General features: G+C 40.5%; 1 protein-coding gene across 2 annotated transcripts in view; it reads right to left on the bottom strand.

The window, feature by feature from the left end:
- Positions 1–21,885, bottom strand: part of YEATS2 (YEATS domain containing 2) — a 104,979-nt gene that overhangs the window by 17,528 nt on the left and 65,566 nt on the right. For both annotated transcript variants that reach the window (XM_021674494.2, XM_021674493.2), the window contains 6 exons: positions 19,387–19,645; positions 18,233–18,394; positions 16,215–16,429; positions 14,650–14,808; positions 7,307–7,483; positions 3,872–4,055 (listed from right to left, as the gene is read on the bottom strand). In XM_021674494.2, the coding sequence (XP_021530169.1) occupies positions 3,872–4,055; positions 7,307–7,483; positions 14,650–14,808; positions 16,215–16,429; positions 18,233–18,394; positions 19,387–19,645 (1,156 nt within the window). The remainder of the gene's footprint in view (positions 1–3,871; positions 4,056–7,306; positions 7,484–14,649; positions 14,809–16,214; positions 16,430–18,232; positions 18,395–19,386; positions 19,646–21,885) is intronic.

Here is a 21,885-nt window from a genome sequence, read left to right as displayed (position 1 = left end):
AGTGCCCCTTTAAAGGCACTTATATGCCCTTTCTTCGCTATACAAACGTTCCCTTACAATGGCTGACTTTGGAGGTTTTGACTTCGGCATGGTGTGAAAGCGACAGGCACTCAGTAGACTGCACTCTCTGGTGACGCCAGGCAGCGGTAGCAAGCCACAGCCCCGGCCAGTCATGCATTCTTTCCACTTACGGTATTTTCACCTTACAATGGCCGACTGGAGCATAACCCCACTGTAGGCTGAGGGCCATCTGTACTCCAATGCTGCTCTCTATCAATCCAAAGAAGTGCACTGTGATACCATGATTTTGTTTTATTTTCTGGAGTGAATTTCCTCCTCTTTCATTTCAGTATCTTTGTAAGTTTTCCTACCTCCTTCAAGAGCTCTGTCTGGAAGCCACTGCTTAGTATGAATCTCCTCAGTCAAATGTGCTACACAGAGTCTCATTTTCACATTAGGCTTCCCTTCCAGAGCTCTGTGATCTGGGCCAATCTAGACTGTTGCTTTCTGGCCTGCCGCAAAACTCTCACCCCTTCATCATTACCCTGGGAATTCACTTTGCCTTCCTTCTATGCTGGATCTCCCATTTCCCCCATTCTCGGTTTACACTTCTTCACTCTGGTAAAACACAGATTCTAGGAATGTCTTTGGAGAGTCTACACAGAAAATACATTTCAAACTCTGCCTGCCAGAAATAGCTGTACCCTCACTCTGTAACGATATCCTTGGCTAGGGAATTCTAGACTGAAAGTCAGGTTCTTGCATTTTGAAAAGCAGTAGTATGTTAGCTTCTAGTGCTGCCATTGAGAAGCTCAATGATAAGTAATTTCTGAAATTATCAATGTCTTTACACTGTACCTTTTGAACCTGGCAGTTCATGCCCTTCACTTCTGGGAAAAACTCTCATCTGGCCACACTGGCCAGAGTTCCCTGATCCATCATACATTTTTCTTTCTTAATGTCTATGTCTTGGTCCATTCTCTGCTTCCACCTTGTGCCCAGAGCTTACTGTCAATGCTGCACCCATGATCCTGTGAAAAGGTAAGGCAGATCACACTGCACAGGCTCTGCATGCTGATGGAATCTCCTCCTGCTCTCTCCTTTGCCTCACACAGCATCTGTCCCAATGAGACCTTGTTTAATGCAGTTTATGATGCACACAAAAAACTTAATTGAAAAACTGCTGGTTATAAGTAAGAAACAGTTTGATCCTTTATGAAAATGTGGGCCATGCCTGTAATCCCAGCACTCTGGGAGTCTGAGGCCAGTGGATCACCTGAGGTCAGGAGTTCAATACCAGTCTGGTCTGTTAACATGGTGAAACCCCATCTCTACTAAAAATACAAAAATTAGGCAGGCATGGTGGCACATGCCTGTAATCCCAGCTACTCGGGAGGCTGAGGCAAGAGAATCATTGGAACCCGGGAAACAGAGGTTGCAGTGAGCCAAGATTGTTCCATTGCACTCCGGCCTGAGTGACAAGAGCAAAACTCCACCTCAAAAACAAAGGAAAGAAAGAAAGGAAAGGAAAGGAAGAAAGAAAAAAAGAAAAGAAAGAAAAGAAAATGTGATACAGAAAGTTCCATCAGCAGCATCTCAGGCAACCAGAACTTACAGCAGCCTTTATCTACTGCATGCCAAAAACATGACCAGAAAAGAGACAAGGGAGGGGCATTCATTATTTATAATCATTCCTTTTATTTCTACAATTTCTACTCCAGTGTCCAACACAGGGCCTAAAATTCAACATTCAGTTAGTAGAGAACAAGTACTCCCTATACTAGAAGTTGGTCAATTTTAACAGGGAGGTAGAAATCAAGAGAAAAATATAATCAGTCTTAATTGTTCTCTATCCAAAAACAAGACACAAGGGGCTTGGCTTGGAGCTACATATGAACAAAGTGATAATAGTAATGACAACAACATCATCCACAACCTCTTATCCAAAGGCAGTAGGGGTGCGTGTATGCGCATGCGTGCATGCGTGTGTGTGTGTGTATCTCGGTGATACTCAAGTTCTTCCTGTAGACCAGTGCCAGCGGTATGCTGGCTATTATCAATCTGCAACAAGATAATAGAGTGTTTAGACACTTTAACAGTTCAATAGTGCTGCAACATTTTTATTATATTTCACAGAAGTATGTCTGTACCGGACTGTAGAAAAATGAAAACAAAACTGATCTTTCAAGTTTGAGAAGCAAAGCCAGATAGTGTATCAGCTTCCTGGCAGCTGAGACAGCATGATGTAATCAAACACATCAATATTCTGTGGCAAAACCCACAAATATTCACATTAAGTAATATAAACAGGCTGTCACTGGAGGTCAAATTGTGCCCTAAAATTAGTTATAAAAAACAAAATCTTGCAGCCATAAAAATGCATGAGTTCATGTCCTTTGCAGGGACATGGACGAAGCCGAAGCAATCATTCTCAGCAAACTAACACAGGAACAGAAAACCAAATACCACATGTTCTCACTCATAAGTGGGAGCTGAACAACGAGGGAGGACACATGGACACAGGGAGGGGAGCATCACACACTGGGGGGCCTGTTGCGGGGTGGGAGAGCATTAGGACAAATACCTAATGCATGCAAGGCTTAAAACCTAGATGATGAGTTGATAGATGCAGCAAACCACCACGGCACATGTATACCTAGGTAACAAACCTGGCACATTCTGCACATGTATCTCAGAACTTAAAGTAAAATTTTAAAAAAATTAAATCTTTGGTTTTTACAGCTTTTGAGATTTTAGAATTGCAGATAAAGGATTATGGACCAACAACAAAAATGATGACACATGATGATGGCAGTGGCAATTGTTATATAATGGCTACTACACATCAGACAGTATTCTAAGCCCTGACATATTACGAACTCATTTAAACCTCTCAACCTTATGAAGTAGGTATTATCATCAATCTCATTTACAGCTGAGAAACTGAAGCAAATCACTTCCACTAAGGCAATCTGGTCTCAGGACGTGTGCTCTCTGTTACTCAGAAGTACAAGGTACACTTTTCTGAGGTCCTCTACAGCAGGCACAAAGATACCACCTCTCCTACCGGATCTCTAGCCTACCACTCAGACACTGGCCAAGGTAACAACTAATGTGAAAGATCACGACTTGGAGTCATCAAGGCTAAGACATGTTTTATATACTTTGTTTATGAAAGCAAAGAAAGGTATATGTTTTATAGTGAATTCTATTCAAAATTGATTATGGAAAAAAAGAAATTAGTACTTTAAGGAAAGCAAACTCTTGGCTCTCCACAAAATTACATTATAAAAACAGCTAAAATACCCAGTAGAGTTCTGCGTGGCTAGGGGTTTATTATAAAATTCAAAAATTCAAATAATAACTTTTAAATGATAATGTAAAGTCTCAGACAAAATCTGATACGTAGATTTTGCAACAAAAATAATTTATATAAAAGGTAGTCATTCAGAAAATGCTGCTGGGTTAACTATTTTTAACAATTTATCATACAAAATATTGCTTAAGACACTCCAAAAATAGCTGGGCACAGTGGCTCACACCTGTAATCCCAGCACTTTGGCCAAGGCAGGTGGATTGCTTGAGCTCAGGAGTTCAAGCCCAGTCTGGGAAACATGATGAAACCCCATCTCTACCAAAAATATAAAAAATTAGGTGTGTGTGGTGGCACACGCCTGTGGTCCCAGATACTCAAGGGCTGAGGTGGGAGGATGGCTTGAGCCTGGAAGGCAGAGGTTACGGTCAGTTGAGATCGTGGTATTGCACTCTAGCTCGAGCGCCACAGAGAGAGACCTGTCTCAAACAAACCTTCCGAAAATATTCTAGCCCTATGAGAGAAAAGAAAAAGAAATAATATCACAATTCAACTCACCTGACACTGTGGCTTTCCCAGAGATAGGGTTTGGTGTGGACACGAGGGACGTCGTGCTGACGACAGTGGGGGTGGCAACCTTGCAGGTCCCCATGGTGGCCTGGCTCACACACACTTGTGGTTGCCCAGAAGTTTTCATCACAGAACTGACAGTAGATGAAGACATGGGAGCCGTTCCCTCAGACTGCTCACCCATGGGGCCAGAAACAACACAATTCAGGAAGAAAGTAGAGTCACTGACCAAGAACGGTGACTGCCACACAGCACACACAGTAAATATTATCTGTGACTCTTTATTAAGTGCCATGCCATTTACAAAATATTACTTCTCTAGTTCAATGGTTCCTATACTTTTACATTTCATGGAACAAGATAATTTAAAAAATTTAAAACAAGGAGGTATCACAGGGTGATCATATTTTTAAAAATCACCACCTATTATATCCCTTTATAAGAGGCAACTGCATCACCAAAAAACTAGGAGGATATATTCTCAGAACATACACATGGACTAAAAATGAACTTTAGTGTTTCTTGGCAGAAGAGAGTATACAGAAAGTTGGTGGGGCACGAAAGAACACTGTATGTTCAAGGAACTGCAGAGCAGAGTGGTCTGACTAGTTAAGAGGCACAGGAGGAAAAGCAGCAGCTGAAGGAGATGAAGCTTGAGAGGTCAAGTCACATCATTCAAGCCCGTGGGCTGAAAGATGGTTTTTCAACAAATGTTACTAGGCCAACTGGATATTTACATTAAAAAAGAAAAGTTTGGTGTCCATCTCACACTATGTACAGAAATTAACTTGAAATGAATCTGAGACCTAAATATAAGAGCTAAATATATAAAACTCTTAGAAGAAAACATAGGTTTGAATTTTGTGGCTTTGAATGAGGCAATGGTTTCTCAGATGTGACATCAAAAGAATAAGCAATAAAAGAAAAGTAGGTAAATTGGGACTTTATTAAAATTAAAGACTTGTGCTGGGAAAACTGGGTATCTTTATGCAGAAGGATGAAACTAGACCCCTGGCTTTCACCATGCACAAAAATCAAATCAAAATGGATGAAAGACTTATATCTAAGACATCAAACTATGAAACTGCTACAAGAAAACATCAGGGGAACTCTCCAGCATATTGGTCTGGGCTAAGATTTCTTAATTCCTCAAAAGCACAGGCAACCAAAACAAAACGGAATAAATAGGAACACATCAAGTTAAAAAGCGTCTGCACAGCAAAGAAAGCAATCAACAAACAGACCACCCACAGAATGGGAGGAAATACTGGCAAACTACATACACATCTGACAAGGGATTAATAATCAAAATATATAAGAAGCTCAAATAACGCTATAGAAAAAAGCCAAATAATCTCATTTGAAAATGGGCAAAAGATCTGAACAGATATTTCTCAAAAGAAGACATGTAAGTGGCCCAACAGGTATATAAAAAAATGCTCAACATCATTAACTGTCAGAGAAACACAAATCAAAACTATGAGAAATCATCCCACCCCAGTTAAAATGGCTTTCATTAAAAGACAGGCTGGCGAGGATGTGGAGAAGAGGGAACCCTCGAACACTGCTGGTGGGAATGTAAGTTAGTACAACCACTATAGAGAATAGTACAGAGGTTCCTCAAAAACTAAAAACAGAACTATCATATGATCCATATCCCACTGCTAGGTATATAACCCAAAGAAAGGAAATCAGTACATGACTTCTGCATGCCCATGTTTATTGCAGCACTATTCACAATAGTCAACATTTGGAATCAACCTAAGTGTCCACCAACAGATGAATGGATAAAGAAAATGTGGTACATATACATAATGCATTATTATTCAGCCATAAGAAAGAATGAAATCCTGTCATTTGCAACATGGATAGAACTGGAGGACATTATGTTATGTGAAATAAGCCAGGCACAGAAAGAGAAATTTCCCACTTTCTTACTCATGTGTGGGAGCTAACAATTAAAACAACTGAACTCATGAAGACAGAGGAATGGTGGTTACCAGAAGGTGGGAAGGGTAGCAGCAGGCGAGGAGGGAGTGGGGATGGTTAATGGGTACAAAAATATAGTTAGAACAGATGAGTAAGATCTAGGATTTGATAGCACGACAGGATGACCAAAATTTGCACTAATTTCTTGTATATTTTATAGTAACTAAGAGAGAATTGGTTAAAAAAATAATAATAAATGCTTGAAGTGGATACCTCAATTACCCTGATGTGATTATTACATATTGTATGCCTGCATCAGAACATCACAGGTACCCTGTAACTATCTACATTGATTATGTACCAGTAATCATTTAAAATTTTTTAAAAGGAATGAAAACCAAAATTAAAAACTTTTGTGATTCAACACTATCAAGAAAGTGAAAAGACAGAGAGTGAGAAAATTTTTGCAAATCTGGTAAGAGACATATCTAGAATATATAAAGTACTCCTACACCTCAATGATTAAAAGACAACCAACTAAAAAATGGGCAAAGGATGTAAATGGATAAAAGATACACAAATAGCCAATAAACACATAAAAAGATGCTCAATATCATTAACTATCAGGGAACTGCAAATGAAAATCACAATGAGATACTACTTTACACCTACTACAATGGCTGTCAGTTTAAAAAAAATGGAGAAGAACAAGTTTGGGTGAGTTTGTGGAAAAACTGGAACCCTCATATATTGCTAGTGGGAATCTAAAACGATGCACCCACTTGGGAAAACAGTTTGTCAGTTCCTCAAAATGTTAAAAAGAGTTGCTATATAATCCAGCTGCTCCATTCCTAGGTATACAGCCAAGAGAAATAAAAACGTGTTTATACAGAAACGTGTACACAAATATTCACCACAGCATTATTCACAATAGTCAAAAAGTAGAAAATAATCCAAGTGCCCATCAACTGATGAATGGATAAAACAAAATACGGTATATCCATCAAACTGAGTATGATCCAGCCATGAGAAGGAAAAAGTACTGATGTAAGCCACAACATGGATGAACTCCAAAAAGTAACGCTAAGCAACAGAAGCAGATCCAAAAGGCCATGTTATATGACTCCCTTTATATGAAATGTCTGAAATAGGCAAATCCAGAGAGAGAAAGTAGGTCAGTAGTCACCTAGAACTACAGGAAAGGTGGAAAGGGAGTGACTGCTGGTGGGTATTGGGCTTCCTTCTTGGATGCTAAAATGTTCTGGGATTAGATGATGATAATGACAGTTGCACAGCCATGTGAATATTAACAAACACTACTGAATTGTATACTACAAAATGGGGACTTTGATGGTATATGAGTATTTCTTTCTTTTTTTTTAAGCAATAGTTCAGTTTTTTTAAAAGGTCTACTGGTGTGCCTGCTGAATCTTCCTTGTATTTATAGCACTTTGATGTTTCATTAGGATTCTCTACTGATATGCTATTTCTCACCTGTTGTGCAGGACCGTTTGCTGAGAGGGCCACAGCCGGTGAAGTGGCAGTGGTGATAACCCCTCCGGCTACTCTCAGCATCGTGGTTCCAGGCTTTGAGAGCTGTGAGGTGGCTGGCACAGTCTTCAAGGTGCTATCGGATATTTTCATTAGAGATGCCTGTCCTCCATGGGTTGCCTACAGAAACAAAACGAGCAGAAGGAATAACGCTGCCTTGGATAATGGGCATAACTCACTCCTTACTGACAGTTGAGATACGCCCCAAGACCTGGAGAATATCCAAGAAAGTCTTTCCAATCGAACCTACATGAGGAGTTTATGTACTTTTCAAACAAGCTCTAAATTTTATGACCTTTCACCTGTAAATATCCTTTCAGTCCTAACATAGAACAAGTAAATAAATGCATTTGCAAGTTACTATTTGGCAGCAGTGTCTTCAAAGCTAAGAGGTCAGTTGTTTTCAAAATAATTGATTACAATGTGCTCTTAAATGTACGTATAATCTTTAAACATGAAAATCAACCTAGACAGGACCAGATTTAAATGGGTAAGTTAATGGTCTTCTAAATTAGATACAGATTTAGCATTTTAGTACTGGAGAACCATTTACAAATTATCTATTTTTTATTTTATTTTTTGAGATGGAGTTTTGCTCTTGCTGTCCAGGGTAGAGTGCAATGGTGAGATCGTGGCTCACCATAACCTCCGCCTCCCAGGTTCAAGAAATTCTCCTGCCTCCGCCTCCCAAGTAGCTGGGATTACAGGCATGCACCACCACGCCTGGCTAATTTTGCATTTTTAGTAGAGACGAGGCTTCTCCATGTTGGTCAGGCTGGTTTCGAACTCCCAACCTCAGGTGATCCGCCCACCTCAGCCTCCCAAAGTGGCAGGCTTACAGGTGTGAGCCACCATGCCCGGCCTTTTTTATTTTTTTAGAGACAGGGTCGAGGCTGCTGCACTCCAGCCTGGATGACAGAATGAAACCTTGTCTCAAAATCAAAACAAAAACTTGAAACAGAACTACCATATGATTCAGCAATCCATGTGTATATATCCAAAAGAAAATAAATCATTCTACCAAAAAGAGGCATGCACTCCTATGTCCATCACTGCACTACTCACAGTAGCAAAGATATAGAATCAACCTAGGTACCCTTCAGTGGTGGACTGTATACAGGATACTACACAGTCATGAAAAGGTAAGAAATCATTTCTTTTGAAGCAACACAGATGCAACTGGAGGCCATTATCCTAAGTGAATTAATGCAGGACAGAAAACTAAATGCTACATAATCTCACTTGTAAGTGGGAGCTAACCACTGAGTACATGTGGACACAGAGATGGCCACAGTTAAGACACGGGGGAATACTAGAGGGGGCAGAGAGGGAAGGGTTAAAAAACTACTGGGTACTATGCTCACTCCCTGGATGACAAGATCAATCATGCCCCAAACCTCAGCTTCATGCAATATACCCATGTAACAAACCTGCACATGTACCCTCTGACTCTAAAAAAAAAAAAAGCTGAAATTATAAAAAACAAACAGCAGCAACAACAAAAACGGGAAGCCTTGGCCATAGTTTGCTGAAATCTGATCTGAATGACTGCTCAGTGTCACAAATCAATGCACTCCACAAGCAGACACCATTTATCAGTTTCTGAGCTCTTACTACGTGCCAGGAAGAACAGAAAGCACACGTACATATCTTACATCCTCATAAGTCACTATTTTCACTGTTAGACTAGTGAATTTTTGTCATGTCTTAGCGACGAAGAGATTAATTTAAGCTCAGTGACTTTACCAGGGTCACAGAGCTAGCAGTATCTGAAAAAGTTATGACTAGATTCCACAAGAAATAGCCATGGCATAATTTGCATTGGAGCTTTATGCAAACAATAACCACAACAAGGTATGACTTTGCACTCACAACAAAGGCTAAAATGAAAAAGAATGACAATCCTCCGTGTTGGTGAGGATACAGAGTAAATGGAACTTCTTCATATTACTTTGGGATAGTCAAACAGGACAATCATTTTACTAAACCATTTGTCAGTTTCTAATAAACATATATCTACCCTATGATCAGGCTGTTCTGCACAAAAAGATCTGTATAAGAACATTTATAGCAGTTTTATTCACGACAGCAAAAAACAAACAAATGGAAATAATCCAAACATCCATCAACAGGAAAGTGGAGTCATGGAACAAAAACAGAGTAACTCTGGCTGGGCGCAGTGGCTCACACCTGAAATCCCAGAACTTTGGGAGGCTGAGGCAGGTGGATCACCTGAAGTCAAGAGTTCAAAACCAGTCTGGCCAACATAGTGAAACCCTGTCTCTACTAAAAATATAGAAATTAGCTGGGTGTGGTGACAGGTTCCTGTAATCCCAGGTACCTGAGGGCTGAGGCAGGACAACTGCTTGAACTTGGGAGGTGGAGGTTGCAGTGAGCTGAGATCATGCCATCACACTCCAGCCAGGGGAAAAACAACAACAACAACAACAACAACAACAAAACTGTCTCAAAAGACCTACAAAAACAAAAAAACACACACAACAACAAAAAACAAACAAAAATAGAATAACTCAAGAATAAAAAATAAACTATTATACATATGGATAAATCTCAAAACCACTACGTTGAATAACAGAAGCTAGACATAAAAGACTACATACTATATAATTCCACTGATACAAAGTTCAAGAAAGACAAAAGCTAATCTATGGTGAAAGAAAGAGAAACAGTGATAGGAAATAATTTTTTTTTTTTTCTTTAAAGACAGGGTGTTGCTCTATCACCCAGGCTGGAGAGCAGAGGCTGGAGAGCAGAGAGCATGGCTCACTGTAGCCTCAACTTCCCAGGCTCAAGCCATCCTCCCACCTCAGCCTCCCAAATGGCTAGAACCACAGGCATGTACCACCATGCCCAGCCAGTCTTTTTTTTTTTTTTTGGTAGAGACAAGGTCTCCCTATGTCACCCATGCTGGCCTCAAATTCCTGGGCTCAAGTGATCCTCTTACCTCAGCCCTGCAAAGTACTGGGATTACAGGCAGGAGCCACGGTGCCTAGCCCACGGAATGTTTTAAGAGATAAAACTATCCTGTGTCTTTATTGTGATACTGATTGCATGAGTACATAAATTTGTCAAAACTCACCGAACAGTACACTTAGAATCTATGCATTATTTTATTATATCTTAAAGGATGCGGGGCTAAAAGGAAAAAGCATTTAAAGCTTTGAATTTTCTTGAGCATGATGTGAGTTGTTTCCATAGGTTTTAATATGAAGTACTGCCGTGGTGGTTAATTTTATGTCAACTTGAGTGGGCTGAGGGATGCCCAGATACCTGATAAAATATTATTTCTGGAAGAAACCAGCATTTGAATCAGTAGACAGAGTAAAGCAGATCCGCCCTCACCAACGTGGGCAGATATCATCCAATCTGTCAAGGACCTGAATAGAACAAAAAGGCGGACAATGGGCGAATTCTCTCTCTCTCTCTCTCTTCTGAAGCTGAGACATCAATCTTCTACTGCCCTTAGACATCAGAGCTCCTGGTTCTTGGGCCTTCAGACTCCAGAACTTAACACTGGTGTGCCCCTCACTCCCATCCCTGCCAGTTCTCAGGCCTTTGCAATCAGACTGAATCCATCACCAGCTTTCCTGATCCTCAGCCTGCTAACAGCATAACGTGGGACTCCTTGGTCTGCAGAAACACATGAGCCAATTCCCGTAAAAAATTTCCTCTAAATATATATATGTGTTCTATTTGTTCTGTTTCTCTGGAGAACCCTAATAAAACTGTCATTTGTATTAACAGCTAAATTATCCATAATTTATTTGGATTTTTTTGATCCAAGAATTTAGAAGAGTATTTTAAAGTTTTTTGGTAATTGTTATTGATTTGACTTTATTGAGTAACAGAATGAAGCACATTGAATGCTACTTTTGAAATATGCTAAGAGATTCTCTTTGTGGCCAAGAAATTTGTTAATGTTCCATAGAGATACAGGCAAAATGTGTATTCGCTGTTTCAATGATACAGAATTAAGCCTGTTAGTAGTGTTATTCCAATACAAATCCTTTATAATACAAAAAGATTTATCCATTTGATTAGCTAAATGCTGAGAGACATGTTAAAATTCTTCTCTGTGACTGTAGTTTTATCAAATTCTCCTCATATGCCTAAGTCTTTGCACTTCATGTATTTTGCTGCCGCAGAGTTCACTGCATAAACATTTGTGCCATTTTATCTTCACTGTGGACAGCAATACTCCTCCCAGCACCAAATCCAAAAAAATAGAAAAGACACAAATAAATAAATGTATTCTACTGGTTGTGTTCAAAAAATAGTTGAAGAGCCCAACAGTGGACAAGCAACTATGAAAAACAGACAAGAGGCTGCAGAAAAAAGCCTCACCAAGTGATAAAAGCCTTATGCAGGAAATGCTGGGAGCATCTGCCACAGAGCGTGGAAAAAACGCTAGAGATATGCGCCACATCTGGAGATGGCAGAAGCTCGAAGCAACCAGAAGGGTGGTGTGTTGGGCACTGTGGCAAGAGCAGCCAGTTCTGTTCGGCTCCCAGCGCTCTCCAGGCCCTGCGCCCCCGCCGCCTCCTTCCCGTGGAGTTTGCTGTGATGGTTTGAGATACACACACATATGTAGCTGGAAAAGGGAAGAGTATTTTAACAGCTCTTTCAAATACTGTTGTTACGTTTCTCTGATGCTACGCTAAAGCTAAACAAGTGGACGCTTCTTCAAGTTTAGTTGTATTATATAACCTGAAATCACCGCAATTTAAAGTTTTCTCTGTTAAATCTCGAGTCGGAAAGATAAAAAAACAAAAAAATAAAAATAAATAAAGTTTTCTCTGTTAAGTTAAAATCCGTTGGTCAGGGACTTTTGCTTCCACATAGGAAACAGAAGGCAGTAAAGCATGTTGCTCCTATCCTAACAAGAAAAGGCTGGATACACTACAAAATCTGATTTTTTTGAAACATGTTTGAGGGCTGAAATCTCAAAGTAACCAAATAACCTGGAGATGAAAGACAGCCAGTCCCCGCAAGGAGGGAATGCACAGTAACTGTCTCACCTGCGCCGAGCTGCAACACAAGCAAGTATGAAATCTGAGGACGATTTAAAAGAATTGCCTATAGTGAAGTGTGGGCCTTGGATCTGTTTGGCGTGGGTAAGGACATCCATCCGACAAAAAGGAAATTAGGCCAACAAATGCTGGTAATCCAAAAAGATCAATACAATTGATAAACCTCTAGAGCTAGACTAATATAAAGAAAAGACACACCAATACCAAAAGCAAGAATGAAAACAGGGGCTGGGCGTGGTGGCTTATGCCTATAATCCTAGAATTTTGGGAGGCCGAAGTGGGTGGAACACCTGAGGTCAGGAGTTCTAGACCAGCCTGGCGAACATGGTGAAACCCCATTTCTACTAAAAATACAAAAATTAGCTGGGCATGGTGGCAAGCGCCTGTAATCCCAGCTACTCAGGAGGATGAGGCAGAAAAATCACTTGAACCCAGGAGGCAGAGGATGCAGTGAGCTGAAATCGTGCCATTGCCCACAGCCTGACACCCAACAAGACTCCATCTCAACAAAAAATAAAAGAAATAAACAACCTTAACAGTCCCATATCTGGTAAATAAACTGAAACCGTAGTTTTAAACTTAGTATAAAAACCTTCTCAATTAGGAAAACTCCAGGTCAATATGGCTTTTACTGGTATATTCAACTAAACAGTTAAGAAATAGTACCAATTCTATACAAATTCCTCCAATATAAAGAAAGGAAGGAAAAGCTTCGACTTCATTTTATGAGGTCGGTATTACCCGAATACCAAACCAGATAGCAATTACTAAGAAAACTACTGACCAATATCCCTTGCAAAAATTCTAAAGAATTTTATCAAATTAAATCCAATAACATATTAATAAAGGATAATATACGACAACCAAGTGGGCTTTCTCCCAGGAATGTATGGCTGGTTTAACATTTGAAACATCCATCAATCCATCAATGCAATTCACCATATTAACAAACTAAAAAAGAAAAGCCAGAAAAAGCATTTGACAAAAATCTAATATTCATTCCACATTCTGATCTACACATAGGCATAGAAAATGCATTATTTTTGATGAATGATAGCATGTTGTATGCATATATCCTTCTGTGCTTTTGTTTGTTTCATTTGTATGTTTTGGAGATCTGGGTATAGGATGCTCCTATAAATGATGATGTTATCCCTCACCCAGTTAAAATTCCTTGTCATTATTTGGCTTATGCTAAAGAATACTATAGAAATGTAAACCAAGCCCCCTGTAGCATTCACTGTCTGGATACTGTAGTTTAAACTGGCCCATTCTGGATCTTCTATGTGAAGTCCCTCTGGAGAAATTTTTACAATAAAGTGTCAAGAAAGATTTGTTTCTTTTAAAGAAATACATGCTTTTTCACTCTCACAAATAGTGTGACTTTAAAACTGACCATGCTTCTCATTTTGCCTTTGTTATTAAATGTATACCTAGATTTTATTAACTGTGCAAGGTATCTTAACTGTTTGCATACCAGAATAACCCCTGTGGCCTTAATTTTCTCATTCTACTTATATTTTCCCAAACCTCAAGATTTTTGTTTTTCTATATAATTTGGTGTTTTTTTTTTGTTTTTTTTTTTTTGAGATGGAGTTTTGCTCTTGTTGCCCTGGCTGGAGTGCAATGACACAATCTCGGCTCACCACAATCTTCATCTCCCAGGCTCAAGCAATTCTCCTGCCTCAGTCTCGCAAGTAGCTGAGATTACAGGCGCGTGCCACCACACCCGGCTAATTTTGCATTTTTAGTAGAGATGGAATTTCTCCATGTTGGTCAGACTGGTCTTGAACTCCCAACCTCAGGTGATCTATCCGCCTCAGCCTCCCAAAGTGCTGGGATTACAGGCCTCAATGAACCACTACCGCAGTGGCATGATCTTTGCTCACTGCAACCTCTGTCTTCCGGGTTCAAGCAATTCTCCTGCCTTAGCATCCCAAGTAGCTGGGACTACAGGCATGTGCCACCACACCCAGCTAATTTTTTTGTATTTTTAGTAGAGACAGGGTTTCACCGCATTAGCCAGGCTGGTCTCAAACTCCTGACCTCAGGCAATCCGCCCGCCTCAGCCTCCCAAAGTGCTGGGATTACAGGCGTGAGCTACCATGCCCAGCCTTATTGTTCATTTTCTTATGCAACCTTAATTTCCTTGTGAAAAGAGAGAAACTACATGTGACTATGTAAATAAATGCCACAATCACCACGTATTTGGGGCGTGTGCATGGGTGTATTTACCTGTGTAAACAACGTGGTTTTCTGTCCAGAGATGACTTTCAGCGTTTGTTGTCCTTGTGCAGAAGATGTGCTCACTCCTAGTGTGCCTTGGACCACTGACCCAGTGGTGAGTTGTTTTCCAGAAGTCTGGGGTGACGGCTGGCCAACTAAAAATGTGCCCTAAGTTAGAAAGAAAATATAAAGAACTAACCAGTAATTTCTTAAATTCAAATGCACTGATCTGATCTCTTAAATCACATGTAACATTCCATGTTACAAGCTACAATGCTCTCCCCTTTAATTCTGCAATGTAGGCAAAATAATCCAAAAGAATAGTTGTGCTCTAAGTGTCTCTTCTAATAGTTTCCCCACTTCTCAAACTTTGCATCATAGTTACAGAGCAGCCTGCTGGAAACTCTAGTTTTGCAATTTAGTCCTCAAAGCTAGATTTAATCATTCAGACTATAACTATCTACCTTTCTCAATAAGAACATCTGGAACCAAAATTCTATTACTTTCCTTAGAAAAGAGCTAAGACTTCAGTGACAAGAGGAGAGAAGGAGGAAACTCGTTCCTCATCAAATCTAACCTAATTCTAAATATTACAACTTGATGCTGCCTCCTTATCACTCCCTTCTATGAGCAACTTTTCAACTGTAAATGAATACTGTTTAATACCTCATGGATATGGGAGGCAATTAGCATAGTAGAAATCTTTCTTTAAGGTAGGAAGATCAGGGTTTAAACCCAAATTCTTTTTTTTTGAGACAGTGTCTCACTCTGTTGCCCAGGCTAGAGTGCCATGAATCGATCTCAGCTCACTGCAACCTCCACTTCCCAGGTTCAAGTGATTGTCCTGCCTCAGCCTTCAGAGTAGCTCGGATTACAACTGCACAGCACCATGCCCAGGTGATTTTTGTATTTTTAGTAGACAGGATTTCACCATGTTGGCCAGGCTGGTCTTGAACTCCTAACCTCAGGTGATCCGCCTACCTCGGCCTCCCAAAGTGCTGGGAATGCAGGCATGAGCCACCGCACTTGGCTTAAACCCAAATTCTACCATTAGCTTAGCAGGAAGATGCTGGATAAGTTACTAAAGTCTTTCTCAACCTCTACTTCCTCTTCTCTCAAAGCAAGCAAAAAAAGATAAAGATTTTTTTTTTTTTTTTTGAGATTCTTATTCTGTCACCTAGGCTGAAGTGCAGTGGTGCAATCTTGGCTCACTGCAGCGTCCACCTCCTGGGTTCAAGCAATCCTCCCATGTCAGCCTTCTGAGTAGCTGGGACTACAGACCCACACCACCACACCCAGCTAATTTTGGTATTTTTAGTAGAGATGAGGTTTCGCCATGTTGCCCAGGCTGGTCTCAAACTCCTGGGCTCAATCGATCCACCCACCTCAGTCTCTCAAAGTGCTAGGATTACAGGAACGAGCTACCACACCTGGCCAAGATATAAATATAGATAACATGGCTAAAGTGTTAGTATTGAACCCTGATCCCAGAGCTGTAAAGGTAAATCAATTATAATTAAGTGTCATTATCAAATAGCTAAATGATTTAAAATATCAGTTACAGATAACCAGACCTGGGGAGTTTGCTTGAGGATGTAAGATGTGTAAGTCAGGTGCTGAGCTATTCCTCCAGGGCCGGTGGTGCTCTGAGTTCCTCCTCCTGCTGTTCCTCCTCCTGTTGTTCCTCCTCCTCCTCCTCCACTGCTGCCTCCACCACTGCCACCGCCTCCACTTCCTCCTCCTCCTCCGCTACCACTCCCCCCACTGGCAGTTGAGCCAGACTGGAGATCTAAAAATACAATGAATGACAGCAACATCATAAAAAGTATCCAGTAAAGTTTTAACAGAAAAAACAAATGAGCCCAGAGAGATGTTTCCCTTTTAGTGTCATTCCTTCTCCTTTCTCATTTTCCTCCTTCTTTTCTGTAATCTACCTATCCTGTGAAAAGAGTGAGGAGAACTTCCTAGATTTTAGATCAAAATCTGTTCCCTTTCAATGGAATGGCAGCTGACTGTATTTCCGCTCTGAGTACAATGAAGATATTTTGATGTGGTCATGGGAGATCAAAAGAAGGCTTGCTACTGACATTTTCTAGCCACGTATTTTAATGAACTCTTAAATGTGTTCAGGTAGGTGCTTCCCAACTTTTGGGCATCTCATTCGATGTCAGTGACTGCTGGAATTTAACGTAACTTTACAGTGCTTGATGCGGTCTCCTGTCTTGGGGAAAAATGAAGAGTTTCCTTCATTTACAATGACTCCAAGACCCCATTCTTCTTTGCCTTTCAAATTCCACCTCAAAGTCTTCAATTCTTTTTACTTCTTTTTTGGTGAGATAATGCATATGAACTACCTGGACTATGAATATTCACTCAACAAGTATTAACTTCCAATTTCCTTCTCCACCTTCATTCCAGTGATTATTGGAAAAGATTCCTTTCTGATGGTTTATTTTCATCCCAAGGATATCACAAGAATCTAAGTAGCTCACTGGATGACTTCTGAAATATTTACATTGTCCTTTTCTTACATGTTTAACTTTTGGACATACCACTGCGTAGGTATGAGGAAAAAATAACCAAAGTGAACATGGAAACGACCCATCACAGTCAATGAACGCAAGGACGATTAGGTGACATACTGCATTTTGGCAAGGGTGGTTAACTTCTAATGACTCTGACTGCTGTACTCTTCTACTTCTAATTCAGAAGGAAATAATTTCCTTATATCTTACCCTTTTCAAGACTGCCCAAATTGTTTTTCTCTCTCTGTCAAAGCAAAAGTTTCTGTAACTGTAGATGAACTGCCTCATTTCCACGGGGCTTTAAGACAGACACACCTTGGTAGAAACTACATTTCTCTTTCCGTCTCCAAACCTAGAAGTAAGGAATACATCCAAACCAGCTGTCCCCAAGCTTTGTGGCACCAGGGACCAGTTTCATGGAAGACAATTTTTCCATGAACTGGGGCAGGAGGTGGGGGGTGGTTTCAGGATCAAACGGTTCCACCTCAGATCATCAGGCATTAGATTCTCATAAAGAGCAAGGAGCGTGCAGCTCACAACAGGGTTCATGCCCCTATGAGAATCTAATGCTGCCATGATCTGATGGGAGGCGGAGCTCAGGCAGTTATGCTCCCTTGCCCACCGCTCACCTCCTGCTGTGCAGCCCCGGGGTTGGGGACCCCTGATCTAAGTGAAGCCAAATGGACACATGTGATTCCAATCCTCTGCCAACCTATCCCCCAAAATAGACTTCCAGCTTCTGTAAGTAGATGGATCTTCCCTCATGTTCACCAGATTGAGTTTTCAGACACCAATTCATTCACGGTGCAAGTAGACAGCTTTCTCTCAACAGCCTCATGAGCCATCTCTCTCCAGTGTGATTCATCCCTAACCCCAAACTCTGAGGAGCAAACCCACTTCTGGTTAAATTATCACTTCTGTTAAATCCATTTGGGCAAATGCTACCATTATACCACCCAACACAGTTACGGAAATGCTTCCTGAAAAAGAAAGAACTCCCTCAAGTGGACAGGATGAACACACAGAGAACCAAGAGTCAAATGATTCAACCCAATGGTTTCACTAACTAGCATTGTTCGTAGCCCGCAGGATGGCTCCTTGAGGGATCAGCAGCAGCTTTCCTTTTCCTGAAGGGTTCTTGCTGTTTGTAGTTAGGTAAAGTTTAGTGCCAGGAGGTAAATTTGCCAAGTTGGCCAAATTAGTGGCTGGCAGCTGCAACGTTGCCATTACTAAAATGATAAAGGAGAAAAAATAGTAAGATATACTGAAACTAAGGGCAACACTCTCTCTAAAATTAAAATATGAGGCAATAAAATCTTATTTTAGAACACTAACAAACAGTAAACTCAAGTTTGTTTTCCAGATGCACCATGCTTTAAAGGCTGATATTCTTAAATATCTTGCTAATTAGAAAACAATTTATAGCCCAAAGAGCCTGCCGGAGGTTCTTTATATCAGAATATAAACAGGGTGATCGTATGTCCTGCTCCTGCCTAGGACAGTTCTAGGTTACACCTGTCCCATTGTAATTATTAACAGTGACTCTTTTTACTCTCAAAAGTACTGTGGCTTGGATGATTAATGAAATAATCACCCTATCTATGGAGGAATACATATTTTCCCCCATTTAAGTCAAAGTTAGGCAAAATTTGTGCTCCTAACTGGCAAGTACAGTTAGCCTTCTGTATCTGTGGATTTCACATGAATGAATGTAACCTACCTCAAATCAAAAATATTCATATATTTGGGAGACAAAAGGATGAGTACATCCGTACTGAACAGGTACAGATTTTTTTCTTGTCATTATTTCTTAAACAATACAATGCAACAACTATTTACATAGCATTTACATTGTTATTAGGTATTAAAATAACCTAGAGATGATGAGAAGTACACCTACAGCATTTTACAGAGGGGACTCAAGCATCTGTGGATTTTTCTATCAGCAGCAGGGGTTCCTGGAACCAGTCCCCCACAGTACTGAGAAATGATGTGTGTGTGTGTGTGTGTGTGTGTGTGTGTGTGTGTCTAGAAACTTAAATCTAAATACAGACCTTCATGTGAAATGTCCCATGAAAAAGAACAAACATTTTAATACACGTCTTATAGCATCGACCTAACCAGGCTTTCCTAGAGAAGATCAAATAGCAAATAAAGTCACTAGCAAAGGAAATCGGACAGAGCTGCTGCTGAAAGAGCTCCCAATGAGGAGCCGTTTTACCTGAACCCTGGGATCCACTCTTCTGAGGACCGGCGGCAGTGACCTGAGCCTTGGTTAAGGTCTGCACTGGCTGAGCAACAATTGTTCCTCCACCTCCACTCACAATTGCTTTGGCGACTCCTTGGGTCACAACTTGCTTTGGACCAACTGCTTTGGAGACAGAGGAGCTGGCCTTGGCTACCAGGATCTGGCCACCACTTATCGCCACAGCCTGCTTCACTGTTGAAGGTAAAGCAGACCCAACTGGTACTCCAACAACCTGTTCAAAACAGAGCACAGTCCAATGGTGCTTTGAGAGCTCTTAGAACAGCAGTCACTGTTTTGGCAAAGAGCCAAGCCAAGGCCTGCACATAATACATGCAGCCTAATTCAGTCACCTAGGAAAGCTACCTAGATAGGTGTGAACGGCAAATGTATTTCTTACACTTGGGTATTACAATAATAGAAGCTTAACAACTGTTTTCTTATCTCAGGTACTTTTTATAACTTACTTTAATAGAAAATTTGGGAAACTCAGAAGTACAAAGAAAAAAGTTCTACTCATCCAGAAATAATCTCCTAATATTGCCAATGTATCTACTTCCAATTCTTTCACACACACTTGAGACTGGGCACAGTGGCTCATGTCTGTAATCCCAGCACTTTGGGAGGCTGAGGCAGGCGGATCACTTGAGGTCAGTAGTTCGAGACTGGCCTGGCCAACATGGTGAAATCCCGTCTCTACTAAAAATACAAAAATTAGCTGGGCATGGTGGCAGCTCATGGTCCCAGCTACTCTGGGGGCTGAGGTGGGAGAATCACTTGAATCTGGGAGGCGGACGTTGCAGTGAGCCAGGACTGTGCCACTGCACTCCAGCCTGGGAGACAGAACAAGTCTCTGTCTCAAGAAAAAAAAAAAAAGCAGGAATATTTAACTGATTTTTTTATTTAAAAAAGACCCCAGTATCCAAATAATGAAAATGAAAATTAGAAGTATCTAGTTCTGAAAGTAAACTCTAGAGAAAATACTCAGGAGTGGTTTTTTTTTTTTTTTTTTTTTTTTGAGACAGAGTCTTACTGTGTTGCCCAGGCTGGGGTGCAGTGGTGCAATCTTGGCTCACCACAACCTCTGTCTCTCTGGTTCAAGCGGCTTTCCTGCCTCAGCCTCCCAAGTAGCTAGGACTACAGGCGCGTGTCAGCATGCCCGGCTAATTTTTGTACTTTATTAGTAGAGATAAGGTTTCACTATATTGGCCAGGCTGGTCTCGAACTGCTGACCTCGTGATCCGCCTGCCTTGGCCTCCCAAAGTGCTGTCAACAGTAGGATGTTAAACTAAAGAAAACACTGAATGAATGGCAAATTGGGGCAGCGTTTCCCGCTCTGCAGCTCTTTATTTCATAAAAAGCACTTCTCACCAGAAACTCTAAGAGACTTTCACAGGGTTAGAAGAAATGCAAATGATCTGCCTTCTTAAGGAGAAAAAGACAAAATAGGAACCCATCAGATTAGGGAGAAAAAGAGTTTAAAGTCTGATAACATCAAGAAGTTACTTGAGGCTGTGGGGGAAATAGGTACTATTGTTCACTGCTGGTAGGAAGATAAATTTGTACAGCCACTCTAGAGAGGCTCTGGCCTATCTGCTAAAACTGAAAATTCACCTACCCCCATATAGTAGGAATTCTATTTTTAGGAATATATCCTAAGGAAACAGGCATGCGTTCAAGGGAACATATACAAGAATGTCCAACATAACATTATTTTTACTGAAAAACCGTTAGCAACCTTGATGTCTCCAGCATGCAACAACATTCTTAATGTCCACAGATAGAGGAATGGACAAACTGTGGCATAAAACGGACAATGAACAGTCATACTAAAATGAATGAACTAGAACCATATATATTAGCATAAACAGACTGGAAGAATGAAAGAGTGAAAAGGGAGGTGCAGAAAAATGTAAGTAGAAATATCTTTTATGTAAATTCAAAACACAAACAACATCATGCTTCCCACAACTGTGTATTCATGTAACAAGTGCAAGGACTGGAGGCTACACATCAAAGCCATGACAGTGCTGCCTCTGGGAAGAAGAAAGAGGACTTCAACGGTATCAGAAATATTTTATTCGGAGAGAAAAAAGATCTGGAGTAAACATGAATATGTAAATTTGGGGTGGAGGATATGTGCGTATTGATTACTTAATTCTCTCTGTTTCACTGGAATTTTATAGTAGTTCTAAATTTTACAATAAGATTATTTAGGAGGTAGAATGAAATGATAAACCTTATGGAACTGATAAGTAGGAAGCCTTAAATTAAAAAATTACTATATCATACAAGGTTTCTGCTCAAAGACTGTGAGTACAGTAAAATACGTTTGCCATGTACTTGGATAATATAGCTGATGTAAAGAAAACAGTTGCTTAATCAAGTATTATTAAACCACAGTGTCACAAAGCGGAAAGAGTGTAGGTTTTGGTAAGCAGACAGATGTGGTTTCCCAGGTCAGTTATTGTTACG

This window comes from Aotus nancymaae, unplaced genomic scaffold (assembly GCF_030222135.1).
Source record: "Aotus nancymaae isolate 86718 unplaced genomic scaffold, 86718_ANA_hifiasm-v0.15.2.pri h1tg000067l, whole genome shotgun sequence".
Taxonomy (NCBI): Eukaryota; Metazoa; Chordata; class Mammalia; order Primates; family Aotidae; genus Aotus; species Aotus nancymaae.
The sequence above is the reverse complement of the archived record's forward strand: the minus strand, read 5'-3'. Positions and strand labels throughout refer to the sequence as shown.